Source organism: Oncorhynchus clarkii, chromosome 20 (genome assembly GCF_045791955.1).
Source record: "Oncorhynchus clarkii lewisi isolate Uvic-CL-2024 chromosome 20, UVic_Ocla_1.0, whole genome shotgun sequence".
Taxonomy (NCBI): Eukaryota; Metazoa; Chordata; class Actinopteri; order Salmoniformes; family Salmonidae; genus Oncorhynchus; species Oncorhynchus clarkii.
Window position 1 is genome coordinate 52,121,859 of NC_092166.1, and position 19,616 is coordinate 52,141,474.

The window sequence follows — 19,616 nt, forward strand, 5'->3', positions numbered from 1 at the left end:
CTATTGAGTCTGCTGATAAGAATACGGTGATTGAGAGTTTTAAGCCTTGGCCAGGTCGATGAAGACGGCTTCACAGTACTGTCTTTTATCGATGCCGGTTATGATATTGTTTAGTACCTTGAGCGTGGCTGAGGTGCACCCGTGAGCGGCTCGGAAGCACATCGGAGAAGGTACAGTGGGATTCGAAATGGTCAGTGATCTGTTTATTAACTTGGCTTTTGAAGACTTTAGATAGGCAGGGCAGGATGGATATACTGTAGGTCTGTAACAGATTGGGTCTAGGGTGTAACCCCCTTTGAAGAGGGGGATGACCGTGGCAGCTTCCCAATCTTTAGGGATCTCGGACGATATGAGAGGTTGAACAGGCTGATAGTAGGGGTTGCAACAATTGCGGCAGATAGTTTTAGAGAGAGAGGGTCCAGATTGTCTAGCCTAGCTGATTTGTACTGGTCCAGGTTTTGCAGCTCTTTCAGAACATCTGCAGTCTGGAAATGGGTGAAGCAGAAGCTGGGGAGGCTTGGGCGAGTAGCTGTGGCGGGGATTGGAGTAGCCAGGAGGAAGGCATGGCCAGCCGTTGAGAAATGCTTATTGAAATTTTCGATTATCATGGATTTATCAGTGGTGACCGTGTTACCTAGCCTCAGTGCAGTGGGCAGCTGGGAGGAGGTGCTCTTGTTCTCCATGGTCTTTACAGTGTCCAATAACTTTTTGGAGTTAGAGCTACAGGATGTGAATTTCTGCTTGAAAAAGCTAGCCTTTGCTGCGTGTATTGGTTCCTGACTTCCCTGAACAGTTGCATACCGTGGGGGCTATTCGATGCTATGGCAGCCCGCCACAGGATGTTTTTGTGCTGGTCAAGGGCAGTCAGGTCCGGAGTGAACCAAGGGCTATATCTGTTCTTAGTTCTGTTCTTAGTTCTGCATGTTTTGAATGGGGCATGCTTATCTAAGATGGTGAGGAAATTACTTTTAAAGAATGACCAGGCATCCTCGACTAACGGGATGAGGTCAATATCCTTCCAGGATACACGGGCCAGGTCATTTAGAAAGGCCTGCTCGCATAAGTGTTTTAGGGAGCGTTTGACAGTGATGAGGGGTGGTCGTTTGACCGCGGACCCATAGCGGATACAGGCAATGAGGCAGTGATCGCTGAGATCCTGATTGAAAACCTTGGCGGTGTATTTGGAGGGCAAGTTGGCCAGCATAATGTCTATGAGGGTGCCCATGTTTATGGATTTAGGGTTGTACCTGGTGGGTTCCTTGATGATTTGTGTGAGATTGAGGGGATCTAGCTTAGATTGTAGGACTGCTGGGGTGTTAAGCATATCCCAGTTTAGGTCACCTAACAGAACAAATTCTGAACCTAGATGGGGGGCGATCAATTCACAAATGGTGTTCAGGGCACAGCTGGGAGCGGAGGGGGGTCGATAGCAGGCGGCAACAGTGAGAGACATTTCTGGAGAGGTTAATTTTCAAAATTAGAAGTTCAAACTGTTTGGGTAAGGACCTGAAAAGTATGACAGAACTTTGCAGGCTATCTCTACAGTATATTGCAACCCCTCCCCCTTTGGCAGTTCTATCTTGACGGAAAATGTTGTAGCTGGGTATGGAAATCTCAGAATTGTTGGTGGCCTTTAGACAGGTCAACATTCACAAGTTCGCAGGGCAAGAAGGATTACCAGAACATGTACTGTGAGCATGCGCTGACCAACTAGCAAGTGTCTTCACTGACATTTTCAAACCTCTCCCTGTCCGAGTCTGTAATACAAACTTGTTTTAAGCAGACCACCATAGTGCCTGTGCCGAAGACTACTAAGGTAACCTGCCTAAATGACTACCGACCTGTAGCACTGACTTCTGTAGCCACGAAGTGCATAGAAAGGCTGGTCATGGCTCACATCAACACCATCATCCCAGATACCCAAGACCCACTCCAATTTGCATACCGCCCCAACAGATCCACAGATGATGAAGTCTCTATTGCACTCCACACTGCCTTTTCCCACCTGGACAAAAGGAACACCTATGTGAGAATGCTATTCATTGACTACAGCTCAGCGTTCAACACCATAGTGTCTCAAAGCTCATCAAAAAGCTCCTGGACTTCGTGATGGGCCTCCCCCAAGAGGTAAGCGTAGGTAACAACACATCCGCCCAGCTGATCCTCAACACAGGGGCCCCTCAGGGGTGCGTGCTCAGCCCCCTCCTGTACTCCCTGTTCACTCATGACTGTACGGCCAGGCACGACTCCAACACCATCATTAAATTTGCCGTTGACACAACAGCGGTAGGCCTGGTCACCGACAACAATCAGACAGCCTTTTGGGAGGAGGTCAGAGACCTGGCCGTATGGTGCCGGGACAACAACTTCTCCCGCAACGTGATCAAGACAAAGGAGATGATTGTGGAGTACAGGAAAAAGAGTACCGAGCACGCCCCCATTCTCATCGAAGGGGCTGCAGTGGAGCAGGTTGAGAGCTTCAAGTTACTTGGTGTCCACATCACCATCAAAATAACATTGTCCAAGCACACCATGACAGTCATGAAGCTGGCACAACAAAGCCTATTCCCCCTCAGGAGACTGAAAAGATTTGGCATGGGTCCTCAGATCCTCAAAAGGTTCTGCAGCTGGAACATTGATTGCATCACTGGTTGCATCACTGCCTGGAATGGCAACTGCTCAGCCTTGGCCCCAGTACATCACTGGGGCCAAGCTTCCTGCCATCCAGGACCTCTATACCAGGCGCTGTCAGAGAAAGGCCCTACAATTTGTCAAAGACTCCAGCCACCCCAGTCATAAACTGTTCTCTCTGCTACCACAGGGTAAGCAGTACCAGAGCGCCTAGTCTAGGTCCAAGAGGCTTCTAAACAGCTTCTACCCCCAAGCCATAAGACTCCTGAACATCTAGTCAAATGGCTACCCAGACTATTTGCATTGCCCACCCTCCACCACTACCCTCTCCACACCACTGCCACGCTCTGTTGTCATCTATGCATTGTCTCTTTAATTAACTCTACCTACATGTATGTACTACCTCAACTCACCGGTGTCCCCGCACATTGACTCTGTACCGGCACCCCCTGTAGATATTGTTCTTTTTTACTGCTGCTCTTTAATTACTTGTTACTTTTTACATTTTTTGAAACTGCACTGTTGGTTTGGGGCTCCTAAGTAAGCATTTCACTGTAAGGTCTACTACACCTGTTGTATTCGGCACATGTGACTACTAAAATGTTATTTGATTTTGGATTTCTTTGGATTTCTTAGTATTTCGGGGAAATACCTGAAAACTTTTACAATAGAGACATACTTGTTGAAGGTCCTACGGCCAGCTGTAAAAAGTCTATCACTAGGATATGGCGATAAAAACAACCACACACTGTACATAAGGAGAGAGTCCAGGAACCCTGGGAAAAATTGTTTTCTTAGATGAAAATTGTCTAATTCAAAGATGACGGTACTGTAACTATTCTAACGTACGTATGATGTGTGCTGTACCTGCCAGACCTTTTTTTATTTGTGTGTTCTTTAATAAAAATGAAGTAAAATAAATATATATAAGGCCTGCAGTGTGAACAAGGCTTTAGAGACCTGGCAATATGCTTCATATGTATTGAACAACTATTGTCACAAAGGCAACACGGTCTTAAATTAATATTAGTAGAATCAGTTTCTAACTTGTTACTGGATGTCATTGCATCTGAACACCGAACTTACAAAATCCTTTATGTTCTTCAGGAAAAGGTTAATTATTTGGAGAATGCATAGCATGCTTTTACTAGAGGAGCCAAGTTCACCTCAATTGTAACTTTCACACATAGTGATGGCCAAATATATTGGCACCCGTGCACTTGTCTTAAACATCATTATCGAACGTCTCCCATGTTTGATTGTAGGTAGGGTGTTGTTTTCTTTGAAATCTTCATTTGATCATTTGTAAACATTGGAAGACCTCCCTGCTGAAAGAGACACAAGTAAGCCCAATTGAACTTTGTAAAACCCCACCTAAACAAGCCTTAAGCCTGGGAAAGTGTTTTGTGGATAAATTAAACAAAAAAATGTAGCTATTTGGCATACAGATCACCACTATGTTCACTGATGACCAGATGGTGAAAGGCACCACTCAAACATGGGCCAAATTGGCAGTCGAAAGGTTTGAGTTTGAGTTTATTTATTTTTTTACAGGGACAGTGCACATTAATCAACGTTTCAGTGAAAGTGATGGTTTTAGCCAGCCGGCTAATTTTCAACCGCAGTCCCTGGGCAGGTTATTAAAAACAATTACAATATAGACAATAGCAACATAGGACAAGCAAGACATAGCATACAGACAGAGCAACATAGGACAAGCAAGATGTAGCATACAGACATAGCAACATAGAACAAAAAGCAGCATGACAAAATTCATAAAAGCAACAAAGTGTTTCCACACCTCACAAGCTACAGACAACAGACAGCATGGAAAGCGGCAACACACAGCTAGGGACCATGTTCACAAATGTAGCCATTTCTTCAAGCATTTTGTGAAAGTGTGATACGTGGTGCAGTTATGTGTGTCTGATGGCAGTGTATTCCAGACATGGGAAGCTCTCACAGAGAAAACGGATTTACTAAAGATGCTTTTCCTTAAGGGAAATATATGGTCACCTCTCATGGCAGACCTTGTGGATCTGCTGCCATATGTTTGGGTGTTCTGTTTAACAAAAATACTGAGTGGAGGGGGAGCCAGGCCATTTAGGATCTTGAATACAAGACATGCGTCGGTGTATTGCATAAGATTTTCCCAACTCAGGAGCTCATGCTTTCTGAGGATGTAACAGTGATGATGGCTATTGGGCTTCCTATCAAGCACTTTGAGAGCCTGTTTGTAGACAGACTGAATAGGTCTTAATGTTGTACAGCAAGCTTGTGCCCAACTAGTCAAGCAGTATGTTAAGTGGGGGAGTATCATAGATGTGAAGTACAGTTTTGCTACCTCTGTAGTCAAACAATTTCGTATAAATCGGAAATTAGCTAGGTAGAATTTGGTTATTTGAATTACCTTTTTCACATTATTTTTAAAGAGAGGTTGGAATCAAGTATGATGCCAAGGTACTTAAAATCAGATACCACCTCGCGCTTCTCCCCTGACACATAGACATCTGGCTCAGTAGCATCTGTTGCCCTCTTTGTGAAAAACATACAAACAGTTTTTTTCACATTGAGATGCAAACACGAGTCACTGAGCCACTTTGTAACCTGGACCATTACAGTAGTGAGTTCTTGTGCAGCTTGTTGTTTGCTCTTTGCATGCACATATATCACTGTATCATCTGCATACATTTGAACTTCATACCTAGTACAGACAGAAGGCAGATCATTAATGTACAGGCTGAACAGGAGGGGCCACAGTATTGACCCATGGGGCACGCCCACATCATAGCTAAGAGTGGGCGACAGCTCAATGCTCACTCTGATACACTGAGTTCTGCCTTCAAGGTATGATTTCATCCATCTAAAGGCATCAGGAGAAAAGTTGAACTTGGACAATTTTGTGATGAGAATCTCATGGTTAACAGTATCAAAAGCCTTCCTTAGGTCCAGAAACACAGCCCCAACAACGCCTCCTTTGTCCATCTTGGACTTCACATTTTCCAGAAGAAAGCAGTTGGCCGTTTCTGTGGAGTGTTTCGCTCTGAAGCCAAACTGCATTGAGTGTAATATGAAGGGGCTGTTGTTGAGGTGGGCAATCAGTTGTTCTGTTACACACTTTTCAACAACCTTTGACACCACAGGTAGTAAGTATACTAATGGGCCTGTAGTTACTCACATCAGCAGGGTCGCCTGATTTAAAGATGGCCGTTATTATGGCCGACTTCCATACCCTTGGAAGCACCCCGAGACCAATAGATGTGTTAGTGACCTTAGTAATGGGGCCAATGAGTGACTCTTGTAGTTTTTAAGAAACGTAGAGTCCAGCCCAAACACATCTTTGGCTTAGGGTTCTTTAGTGAGCTAATCACCTTGTTCACCTTGTTGACTCAGGATCCTCCCTTATCCTCCCTTATGATGAAGACAGGTTGAGCGTCATTCACTAGCACTGAGCCCAAGAAACCAGTGGAGGGGTTGTGTGTCAGTACCCTGGCAGAGTCAATAAAGTAGGAATTGAAGGCTATTGCTATTTCGACTGCATCCTGTGTTAGATTGTTATTCACTATGATTTCTAGTCATTTTGCAGTGTTACTATGGTCTTTCCCTGTTAACTTTTTTAGATTCTCCCAGATCAATTTAGAATTTCCCTTTGCTTCACAATTATGTTAATAAAAAAGTTTGGTAACTGATGCCTACAAAAAGTTTTTCTTTGCAGTTATCTTTAGCAAAAAAAAAAAAAAAATTTAGGGGGTAGATCAGCTTTAATATTGCAGATAGATGGTAAGTAATGTAATTGTCTGCCTCATTTCCAATCCTCCATATATTTTTGGGGGGTAAAAATATATACGTACAGTACCAGTCAAAAGTTTGGACACCTACTCATTCAAGGATTTTTCTTTATTTTTACAATTTTCTACATTGTACAATAATATTGAAGATATCACAACTATTAAATAATACATATGAAATCATGTAAAAACCAAAAAAGTGTAAAACACATAAAAATATGTTATATTTTTGAGATTCTTCAAAGTAGCCACCTTGATGACAGCTTTGCACACTCTTGGCATTCTCTCAACCAGCTTCACCTGGTATGCTTTTCCAGCCATCTTGAAGGAGTTCCCACATATGCTGAGCACTTTTTAGCTGCTTGTCTTTCACTCTGCGGTCCAACTCATCCAAAACCATCTCAATTGGGTTGAGGTCGGGTGATTGTGGTGGCCAGGTCATCTGATGCAGCACTCTATCACTCTCCATGGCCAAATAGTCCTTACACACCCTGTATGTATATTTTGGGTCATTGTCCTGTTGAAAAACAAATGATAGTAGGACTAAACGCAAACCAGATGGGATGGTGTTTCGCTGCAGAATGCTGTGGTTGCGATGCTGTTAAGTGTGCCTTGAATTCAAAAAAAATCACAGACAGCGTCAGCAGCAATACACCCCCACACCATCACACCTCATCCTCCATGCTTCACGGTGGGAACTGCACATGCGGAGATCATCCATTCACCTACTCTGCGTCTCACAAAGACATGGTGGTTGGAACCAAATCTCAAATTTGTATACATCAGACCAAAGGACAGATTTCCACCAGTCTAATGTCCATTGCTTGTGTTTCTTGTCCCAAGCAAGTCTCTTCTTATTATTGGTGTCCTTTAGTAGCGGTTTGACCATGAATGCCTGATTCACGCAGTCTCCTCTGAACAGTTGATGTTGAGATGTGTTTGTTACCTGAACTCTGTGAGGCATTTATTTGGGCTGCAATCTGAGCTGCAGATAACTCTAAGTAACTTATCCTCTGCAGCAGAGGTAACTCTGGATCTTCCTTTCCTGTGGCAGTTTCGTCATAGCGCTTGATGGTTTTTGCGACTGCAATGAAATTTTAGACATTGACTGACCTTCATGTTTAAAAGTAATGATGGACTATCGTTTCTCTTTGCTTATTTGAGCTGTTCTTGCCATAATATGGATTTGTTTTTTTGTATCTTCTGTATACCTTCTCGATCTTGTCACAATACAACTGATTTCCTCAAACCCATAAAGAAGTAAAGAAATTCGACGAATTAACTTTAAGAACAAATTCTTATTTACAATGACGGCCTACTCTGGCCAAATCCGGACGACGCTGGGGAAATTGTACGCCGCCCTATGGAACTCCCAATCACAGCCGGATGTGATACAGCCTGGATACAACATTCTAAACAGTAATGCAATAGTTCATTGGATCACTTTGCATGTTCACTGCTGCCACCTAGTGGCCAAAATCTAAATTGTGCCTATAATCCTCAGTCATAGAAAAAAATGTATTACTATTTTACCCTTATTTTAACAGGTAAGTTGACTGAGAACACGTTCTCATATCTTCTTTGAGGTAGGGGGCAGTATTGAGTAGCTTGGATGAAAAACATGCCCAAATGAAGCTGCTTGCTACTCAGACGTAAAAGCTAGAATATGCATAGAATTAGTACATTTGGATAGAAAACACTCTGACGTTTGTAAAACTGTTTGAATGATGTCTGTGAGTATAACAGAACTCATATGGCAGGCAAAAACCTGAGAAAAAAATCCAACCAGGAAGTGGGAAATCTGAGGTTTGTAGTTTTTCAACTCAGCCCCCATTGAAGATACAGTGGGATATTAGTTATGTTTCACTTCCCAAGGCTTCCACTAGATGTCAACAGTATTTAGAACCTGTTTTAAGGATTCTACTTTAAAGGAGGGGCTCATAAGAGCTCTTTGAGTGTGTGGTCTGGCAGAGTGCCACAGCCTCGGTCTGGCGAGCTCACGTGAAAGGTAGCTACGTTCCACTTCATTTGTACAGACAAAGGAAATGTCCGGTTGGAACATTAATTAAGTTTTATGTTAAAAACATCCTAAAGATTGATTCCATACTTAGTTTGTTTCTACGGCCTGTAATGGAACTTTTTGAACTTTTCGTCCGACGTTCGGCGCGACCTGAACGAGCTTTTGGATTTGTTTACCAAACGCCCTAACAAAAGAAGATATTTGGAGATAACTGATGGACATTATCAAACAAATAAAACATTTATGATGGAACCGGGATTCCTGGGAGTGCATTCTGATGAAGATCATCAAAGGTAAGTGAATATTTAAAATGCTATTTCTAAGTAATGTATCTTTTTTGTCTGCTTTGTTGTCTAAAGGCTGTACTCAGATTATTGCATGGTTTGCTTTCTCCGTAAAGTTTATTTTAAATCTGACACAGCGGTTGCAATTAAGGAGAAGTTTATCTGAAGTTCCATGCGTAATAGTCGTATCTTTATCAATGTTTATTATGAGTATTTCTGCAATTTGATGTGGCTCTCTTCACTTTCACCACATGTTTTAGAACTACTGAACGTAACGCTCCAATGTAAATTCAGATTTTCTTATATAAATATTAACTTTATCAAACAAAACATACATGTTTTGTGTAACATGAAGTCTTATGAGTGTCATCTGATGAAGATCATCAAATGTTAGTGATTCATTTTATCTTTTTGTGACTCCTCTCTTTGGCTGGAAAAATGGCTGTGTTTTTCTGTGGCTTGGTGGGGACCTAACATAACCGTTTGTGGTGCTTTCGCAGTAAATCATTTTTTAAATCGGACACTCTGGCTGGATTAACGAAAATTGTATCTTTAAAATGGTGTAAAATACTTGTATGCTTGAGGAATTTTAATTATGAGATTTTTGTTCTTTTGAATTTGGCGGCCTGCACTTTCACTGGCTGTTGCGGGGAACCCCTAGACAGGATATACAGCAACAACCTGGGGAACAGTTCCAGGGGAGGAGAGATGAATGAGCTCTCGCCTGCGCCTGGGCTACGGCCATGTGACATGTTTCGACGAACTTTACCAGTGCTTTTAGGATGTATTCGTCTGCCTGTTGTGACCGCTATTGAGCCAGTGGATTACTGAACAAAACACGCCAACAAAATTGAGGTTTTGGGACATAAAGAGGAATTTTATCGAACAAAACAAACATTTATTGTGTAATGGGGACACTTGTAAGTGCAACCAGATGAAGATCATCAAAGGTATGTGATTCATTTTATCGCTATTTCTGACTTTTGTGACTCCTCAACTTGGCGTGAAAATGTTTGTATGCTTTTGTAAGCGGGTTGCTGTCCTCAAATAATCGCATGGTGTGCTTTTGCCGTAAAGCCTTTTTGAAAGCTGACACAGCGGCTGGATTAACAAGAAGTTAAGTTTACCTTTGATGTTTAAAACCTGTTAGGGATAGGGGGCAGCCTTTTCACTTTTATTTTACCAGACTCACAAAATTGTATTTTCTTTCTGTGCCACCAAACATTTGCATACTACTAGTAAAATGAACAGGTTTAGCTAACACTGTAACATTATGGAACAACATTATTTACATTAAACAAATGGTTTGCGGGGAGAGGCTATAATGGACACTCCTGGCCTGCAAAGCAATGACATATGTTGTGCAGCTGAGAGCCGAGCGAACCGAATCACACAGAGCTGTGACAGCAAAGGAGGACACTGTGTCCTGGTGTTCTTGGCATTCCTGCTCTCCCCATTGAGTAGACTGTATCACAGTGACATCTGGATGGCTACCACTATTAGTTATTTGTTGTGTAGGCTGCTATCCTACTTTAAATATAATCCTGGGAGGGAAAACAATTGTCCATGTTAATAGCTACTGCGAGCGACACTGATTTACAGCTTCCCAGTGGCAAACACCTTAGGTTGGCAGGCACCTCGATACAATACCGGTGGAGTAGTCATTCATTCATTGGGTTTAGCGGCTCACAAGTAGTTTAACAGTCCATGGAGTGGATTATGTGTAAAATACAGCCTATCTATCTGGGAAAAAAAACATTGTGCTGCTAAAAATATGGGTAATAACTTTTGAACTGCTAGATACAGAACATTTTCTCTGTAGTAATGGTGAAAACACAGCGTCACGAATCTGCACTCAGTTTATTCTCTATGGCACTCAGAGGCTGCGGTGTACCTAAAAGCCCATCATCACAACAAATATTATCTGGGTGATTCTCTTCTAGGTCGCACAGCAAGACATTTACGAGCAATTTAGAGCAGACCAAAATGGCTTGCATCAACTTGAGCTAGCTAGCTGGATAGCTAGCGAACTTAAGCCAGCTAGCTACCTTGGTTAGCTAAGAAAATATGGAGTAATTCAACATTGTCTAGCAAAAAAGATACTTATAAACAAGTCAAGATTCCTACCCAGCAGATGTTGAAAATATTATTCCATTTCACAGCCGCTTCAAGAAAATATTTACTAAAATAGTCTGAGCTTCATATGTCTCATCTGACAGCATGACGTTCGTGCCTGAAACTGATCATTTTAATCTACAGTAGGCATAAGCTATTACCGTAAAGAAATAGTATGTTAGAGTAATTTTTACAGGAGGCTTCCAATTACAGTTAATAACAGTTTTTTTCAGCATTTTACCCATAATTCAATGCTACACATTAACTGTACTGTGCATTCTACAGTGTTTTACTGTTAAGATTACACAAAAGTATTACAGTGACGATGAACACATTCCACAACAAACAACTCCTACTGGAGCAGGATATTGTAGCCTACAGTTCTGTCTTATTGTGTGGCTACATAAACCTACCTTGACTTTCATGTTGAAAATTTCCCTCTTCAGATAGATAGGGTAAGTCAGCAGACTGATCACACCACTTGTTTTGTTGATGCTAAAAACACCATCTGTACCTGCATAGGAAAGAGGAGAGATATCACAGTACAGTAGGAACATGTCATAGGGAGTAGGGATGTACTATAATATGTACACTCGTAGCACTTTCTTTTCTAAGTAAACTCAGCAAAAAAAATAAACATCCTCTCACTGTCAACTGCGTTTATTTTCAGCAAACTTAACATATTTGTATGAACATAACAAGATTCAACAACTGAGACATAAACTGAACAAGTTCCACAGACATGTGACTAACAGACATAGTGTGTCCCTGACAAAGGGGGGGTCAAAATCAAAAGTAACAGTCAGTATCTGGTGTGGCCACCAGCTGCATTAAGTACTACAGTGCATCTCCTCCTCAAGGACTGCACCAGATTTGCCAGTTCTTGCTGTGAGATGTTGCCCCACTCTTCCACCAAGGCACCTGCAAGTTCCCAGACATTTCTTGGGGGAATGGCCCTAGCCCTCACCCTCTTTTATTTATTTATTTTACCTTTATTTAACCAGGCAAGTCAGTTAAGAACAAATTCTTATTTTCAATGACGGCCTGGGAACAGGGGCAGAACGACAGATTTGTACCTTGTCAGCTCGGGGGTTTGAACTCGCAACCTTCCGGTTACTAGTCCAACGCTCTAACCACTAGGCTACCCTGCCGCCCCTGATCCAACAGGTCCCAGACATGCTCAATAGGATTGAGATCCGGGAATTCGCTGGCCATGGCAGAACACTGACATTCCTGTCTTGCAGGAAATCATGCACAGAACGAGCAGTATGGCTGGTGGCATTTTCATGCTGGAGGGTCATGTCAAGAAGAGCCTGTAGGAAGGGTACCACATGAGGGAGGAGGATGTCTTCCCTGTAATGCACAGCGTTGAGATTGCCTGCAATGACAACAAGCTCAGTCCGATGATGCTGTGACACACCGCCCCAGACAATGACGGACCCTCCACCTCCAAATTGATCCTGCTCCAGAGTACAGTCCTCGGCGTAACACTCATTCCTTCAATGATAAACGCAAATCTGACCATCACCCCTGGTGAGACAAAACCGTGACTCGTCAGTGAAGAGCACTTTTTGCCAGTCCTGTCTGGTCCAGCGACGGTTGGATGTTGCCGGTGATGTCTGGCGAGGATTCAAATAAATAAAAAACTGAAAAGTGGTGCGTGCATATGTATTCACCCACTTTGCTATGAAGCCACTAAATAAGATCTGGTGCAACCAATTACCATCAGAAGTCACATAAGTTAGATTGCACACAGGTGGACTTTATTTAGTGTCACATGATCTGTCACATTATCTCAGTGTATATATACACACCTGTTCTGAAAGGCCCCAGAGTTTGCAACACCACTAAGCAAGGGGCACCACCAAGCAAGTGGCACCATAAAGACCAATGAGCCCTCCAAACAGGTCAGGGACAAAGTTGTGGAGAAGTACAGATCAGTGTTGGGTTATGAAAAAATATCAGATACTTTGAACATCCCAAGGAGCACCATAAAATCCATTATTAAAAAATGTCCAGACTATGGCACCACAACAAACTTGCCAAGAGAGGGCCGCCCACCAAAACTCATGGCCCAGGCAAAGAGGACATTAACTTCTTGAGAATACTTGACACGCAGACGTCCCAAGTATGCCCCTGGAAATGCAAATGCGCTACGCTAAATGCTAAATGTACTCGTTACAACTCAATCTTTGATCAAAATTCACAAGCAGGGTATTGAATTAAAGCTACACTCGTTGTGAACCTAGCCAGCAAGTCAGATTTTTAAAATGCTTTTCGGCGAAAGCATCAGAAGCTATTATCTGATAGCATGCACCCCCCAAAATGCCAGCTCGACACGTAAACAACAGATTTTGCGATAGCCGGCGCTACCCAAAACGCAGAAATAAAATATAAAACATTCATTACCTTAGACGAGCTTCTTTCTTGGCACTCCTATATGCCCCATAAACATCACTATTGGGTCTTTTTTTCGTTTAAATCGGTCCATATATACCCAAAATAGCTTTGTATGGAAGTTGTGTCATTCAGAAAAAATCATCGTTTTTAAACGCTGCGTAATTTTTTAAAATTAAAAAAGTCGACGATAAACTTTCACAAAACACTTCGAAATCCTTTTGTAATCCAACTTTAGGTATTAGTAAACGTTTATAAACTATCAAAATGATTACAGGGCGATGTCTCTTCAATAGGTCTTCACTTCAAAAACAATGCCATCTGATATCTCCCTCAACTGCATCCGGGTGAAGACTGGGAAAATGGAGGTCAGATAGATGGATTTTCCAACAATTAATTCAATTGAAAATTAGGACAATGGCGCCATCGTGCGGAATTTGTATGAATTGCAGGCAGATTCCCATTAAATTCTGTTCTCTTTTAACAACTGGTGGAAGTGACTTATGGAAATTATTTTTTGCTTTCAGAGAGCAGTTTTTCTTGCGTTTTTCAATGAAACACACGATCTGTTATAGTCACAGCCGTGATTTAACCAGTTTTATAAACTTCAGAGTGTTTTCTATCCACACATACTAATCATATGCATATACTATATTCCTGGCATGAGTAGCAGGACGCTGAAAAGTTGCGCGATTTTTAACAGAATTTTCAAAAAAGGAGGGGGTAGAAGTAAGTTAATCAGAGTGGCATCAAAGAGACCAAAGATAACCCTGAATGAGCTGCAAAGATCCACAGCAGAGATTGGAGTATCTGTCCATAGAACCACTTTAAGCCGTACACTCCAAAGAGCTGGGCTTTACGGAAGAGTGGCCAGGAAAAAGCCATTGCTTAAATAAAAAAATAAGCAAACGTGTTTAGTGTTTGCCAAAAGGCATGTGGGAGACTCCCCAAGCATATGGAGGAAGGTACTCTGGTCAGATGAGACTAAAAATTATATTTTTGGCCATCAAGGAAAACGCTACATCTGGTGCAAATACAACACCGCTCATCACCTCGAGAATACCATCCCCACTGTGAAGCATGGTGGTGGAAGCATCATGCGGTGGGGATGTTTTTCATCAGCAGGGACTGTGAAACTGGTCAGAATTGAAGGAATGATGGATGGAGCTAAATACAGGTAAATTCTTGAGGGAAACCTGTTTGTTTTCCAGAGATTTGAGACTGCGATGGAGGTTTACCTTCCAGCAGGACAATGATCCTAGGCATACTGCTAAAGCAACACTCGAGTGGTTTAAGGGGAAAAATTTAAATGTCTTGGAATGGCCTAGTCAAAGCCCAGACCTCAATCCAAATGAGAATCTGTGGTATAACTTAAAGAATGCTCTTCAGTAGGTCCTATGCTTATGTAGTCAGGCCCAGGAGTGTGAAGGTCAACGGAAAGGCACTGGAGCAACGAACTGCCCTTGCTGTCTCTGCCTGGCAGATTTCCCTCTCTCCACTGGGATTCTTTGCCTCTAACCCTATTATAGGGGCTGAGTCACTGGCTTACTGGTGCTCTTCCATACCGTCCCTAGGAGGGGTGCCTCACTTGAGTGGGTTGAGTCACTGACGTGATCTTCCTGTCCGGGTTGGCGTGCCCCTTGGGTTGTGCCGTGGCGGAGATCTTTGAGGGCTATACTTGGCCTTGTCTCAGGATAGTAAGTTGGTGGTTGACGATATCCCTCTCGTGGTGTGGGGGCTGTGCGTTGGCAAAGTGGGAGGGGTTATATCCTGCCTGTTTGGCCCTGTCCGGGAGGTATCGTCGGACGGGCCACAGTGTCTCCCGACCCCTCCTGTCTCAGCCTCCAGTATTTATGCTGTAGTAGTTTGTGTCGGGGGGCTAGGGTCAGTCTGTTATATCTGGAGTATTTCTCCTGTCTTATCCGGTCTCTCTCTCTCTCTCTCTCTCTCTCTCTCTCTCTCTCTCTCTGTCTCTCACAAAACATTTAGTATTCGACACTCACACATTCATTTCTCAACTGTTTTTTTCTATAATGCTACAGGCTCTTTATCATTCTCCATACCTTATATTCCAAATCATCCTACATGCATCCAACAATACCAACATGGAATTTTGCAGCTGCTATTCGAGAACTCATCTGGATTAGAAATCAAACTCTGGATATCTTATTCCAGAGCACATTGTACAGCTGTTTTTAAAGATTTTATTGCCAGGAATCCTTTGTGTAGGCAATGCCATATGTATAGGTTAATAAGCATATAGTATGCAGCTGTCGTTTTTAAACCTATAGCATACATGACACACCCATATCTTTCTATCTACATGCTTTTCTTTAGGTTTCTATGCAAATTAATAAATTACCTGCAGCTAGTTATTTGAAAAGAGACATTCATGCAAAAACATGATTCAAACTTGAATTCACTGACAGAGAGATGGCTAATGAAACACCAGCTTCGTGAGCAGGCACATTGACGTTTACAATATTTGCTGGCTAGTCTAGTCAACTGTAACATTGCTTAGCTTTCAATAAATTGGTCAACGGAGTTACCTCTTCATAAGATCAAAACCATTAATATTGCATGATGCATATTTCAAGTGCACTCGGAAACAGTCTCATTTCATTCCTAGGGAGCTGACGTTAGCTCCTCTTAACACACTGACAGCAGATCACGATTGCATGTGTTTACATCTTAGAAGCAGACCATTGAATACCTTCATCACAAGGGGTATGTAAAGGAGTTCAGACACACAACAGGCTTTTTGGTATGTTATATCAAAGTAAATGAGCACCTATCATGGTAAATCAATGTAAATAAACAATGTATACAGAGATACTCCATAGAAAGCCTACTGGATAACTGTTGATGCTTACCATTCTCAAGGGAATAATGAATTGGTTTGGGCATTCCTAGGTCTCCATCTTTGGCGAAAACTGTGAATATTTCCGAACCCTGTGGACAGAAGTGTTATTAGAATAGTCTGAGCTATGAAACAAATCTTTGTAATTACCAGTAAAACAGGATTGGTAATCAGCTTTGAGGCATTAGAGGCATTCAGGATAAATACAGCTGGAATATTTCTCTCCAATAGCTACATGGACGGTAGCAGTGTGCTTGTTGGACTATAATGAAGATGTATACGTAAGAAATAGAGAAAAATATATATTAATACTATAAAATATAATTTTGTGGTTCAGTCTACATGTTACCAGTTGCGCAATATATACCATGCTCCCCCAAAATCTACTGTATTTTCTATCGTCCATATTATGAGGCGTTGAATGAATACAATCTTAGTTTATGAATTCCCATCAACATCAAAAATAGAAATATAGTTATAATGATACAGTAGTTTAATAGTTGAACAGTCATGTTTTTGCTGAGTGTAACACATGCAACATCACTCAATTACACTTGTCGTTTAGGCTGCTTCTTGCTGATAATAAGGAGATTCATTAGACAAAGACCGTAGGATAAAGTTGCAAAATGTTTTGCCATGTCAACCTTATACTTCAAACATAAAACATTTTACAGCAAAATCTAGTTTATTTTGGACAAATGCAGGTGCCCTGTTTCATTCCGTTTGCTTCTGTTTGCTTCCATTTGGTTCGTAGTGAATATACCCCTGGAGCAGTCCACCGCAAAAACACAGCATGGGGCTACTAAGAGAGCGCAGAGAGAGAACCGACTGGTTACAAACGGGTTGAAACAACATTTCCATGCAATTTCAACAACAACAAACATTTCCAACTGATGTCATTTCAATCAACATGGGAAACTGTTTGGATTTGAAAGAATACATCAACATAAAGGAATTTCTGGACTTTTCCAATGTGCAATAAGTAGAAATCACTCCCCCACTCGCTTCATAAATTCCCCTGATCAGTTTTCTAATCTTTTAGATTGCTGCTGCCTGATACCAGGATAAATCACATGGAGAGGATCTTTGCTATCAAGCTATCAATGTGCATAATATCTAACTAGCGAGACAAGAGTTGTGAAAAAATATGAAACGCTGATGGGCATTCTGACTGACTGACAGCAAACTAGGCTGCCCGCTGCATGTTGAGGACACACACACCCCTCCTTGCACTCCTCCTAATCTGCAGCTTTTTTGCAGTGACTGTGAGAATGTGCAGGGAGGTATTTTGCCAACATCTACTTACGCATATTAAAACACAGAGTATCACGAGTATCATCAAATCCGACTATCAACTTTCAATTTATGGGTACGATTACGAATACGAGTATTGCCATGGTGGCATACCCCTACTTTTCACGCTCGAGTTCCAAATATCTCTAACGGATAGATCCCCAGCATGATTTTTTTATGGGTGTGATGTCAGAATATGCTCACTGTTCTAAAATGTGATTGTTACGCAACACAACAGTTAACTCGCGCTGCCTTCAAACCAAGGCATGCTTCCAGCTAATTATCTATCTATATTATCTAACTTGTCAATTTCTAATTATTTTCAAACAACATTTTGAAATGAGGTGTGTTCCGCCTCCTCATTACTTCACATAGAAGTAGCCTTTTTCACTGTGGTGGACAATTTACATTTGAGGCATGCTATGTTAATGTAAGGCGAGGATTAGATCGATGAGCCGGACAAACTGCTCACTTTGATGAGTGCCCAAGCACTCCCCCAGTGTTTCCCCAGGTCAAGTATGACGAGAACCTTTCTGAGGATTGTTGCCAGTTTCATGATGGGAGATATAAAGGCCACAAGGCGTGGCTGAGCTCTGAGCACATATAAGGACACCACACATTTACCAAAAATATGAAAGTGTACTGAGGAACTGAAACGTGCAGCGACAGGTAATACGAGTGGTGACTGACAGCACAAGCAAGATGATCAAGACCTTCAACCTACTTGGTTTTGAGGAAACCAATGATGACGGACAGGAGGAAGATGAGGCATCCAACATGAAGGTGGAGGCCGCACCACCTGCAGTCTGACAGTTCCAAACTGACCATATAGCCAACAATATGGACATGATGGCAAACCTGTACCTCACAGAGTCAAATCTTCATTTCCGGTGCCCAATTCAAATGCTTCAGCTCGCAATAAAGGATGACACTAACATGCAAGATGGGGTTAGTGGACTGATCCAGAAAGTGGGGAAAAGTGTTAGGAAGAGTACATTGAACACAGAGGAAAATGACAGATTGATTGGGAGTGCATCCCACAACATCCTGCATGACAAGATGGAACAGTCAATTACACATGATTGAGTCTGTGTTAAAGATGTTTCAAAGAGACCCATTGAGGCAAAACAAACTGAAGTCTACCTTTGATGATGCAAAAACTCATCCTAAACGAAGAGCTTCGGCTACAGGTCCTGGTGGAGGTACTGACACCACAAGCTGACCTAATATACAGAAAGAGTTGGGGAACCTGAGCATGATTCTCCCTGCCATGTCAGAAATAAAGAAATTGTTGACTAGCATGTCTCAGCCCATAGACATTGCTGCTTTTGCAGAAACACTATCAGATTGCATCTCCACTCGGTACAGGCAATACTATAACGATAAACATCTTGTCATAGCCACCGTCCTGAAACCCCAGGTTTAAAACTGAGTGGGTGATAAGGGATGAACTTGTGCATAACCAGTTGGAGAGATACTCGACATCATTGTGAAGGAAACCGGGGCTATCAACGCACCTCCGGTAGGTGCATCTGCCATACCAGTAGCACCCGCAGCACCTAACCCTGCCCTGAGCAGAATTAAGTGCCCAAAAGACCTTGCATGTTTGGTTTCTACTTCATTCAACAGCAGCAGTCCTCTCTAGCAGTCCTCTCTAGTTGCAAAAGGACGGCCATGAGAAGAAACAGACGAGGACGTTATCACCTTTTGGAAAGTCAACGCCTCATCCCTGCCCCGCCTGACAAGAGTGGCCAGAAGAGTTTTTAGCAACCCCAGTGGCTCTGCAAGCGCAGAGACAGTATTCACCGCTGCTGGCCTGCTCTCCAGGCACCATCGCATGAGCCTGAAGCCAGACTGAAGCCAAACCCGTGTTTCTAAAAATGTATTCAAAGGACCTGTAGACTGAGCCTAAGTCCCAGCCTATATCACAATGTATAGACCAAAAGAAGATAATACAACAAAATCAAATCAAATCACACGTTATTGGTCACATACACATGGTAACAGATTGCAATCCCCAATCCCTATCACGAGTGGGGTTCATCGGGTTACCCACGCCTCTCGGCGAAGGGTAGACACACGCTGATCCGCTCAGTGTGGCGCGCGTGCAGCCCCGGACATCTAAGGGCATCACAGACCTGTTATTGCTCAATCTCGTGTGGCTGAACGCCACTTGTCAGATTGAGTGTAGCGAAATGCCGAGCACTTAATGTTCCTGCGAGCCTACT

The 19,616-nt window shown here is 42.5% G+C and overlaps 1 protein-coding gene across 3 annotated transcripts in view; it reads right to left on the reverse strand.

Moving 5' to 3' along the window:
* LOC139376485 (cadherin-related family member 1a-like) overlaps nucleotides 1-19,616 on the reverse strand; it is a 160,936-nt gene that overhangs the window by 102,148 nt on the left and 39,172 nt on the right. For all 3 annotated transcript variants that reach the window (XM_071119120.1, XM_071119119.1, XM_071119121.1), the window contains exons 9-10: nucleotides 16,109-16,187; nucleotides 11,252-11,352 (exon numbers count right to left, since the gene is read on the reverse strand). In XM_071119120.1, the coding sequence (XP_070975221.1) occupies nucleotides 11,252-11,352; nucleotides 16,109-16,187 (180 nt within the window). The remainder of the gene's footprint in view (nucleotides 1-11,251; nucleotides 11,353-16,108; nucleotides 16,188-19,616) is intronic.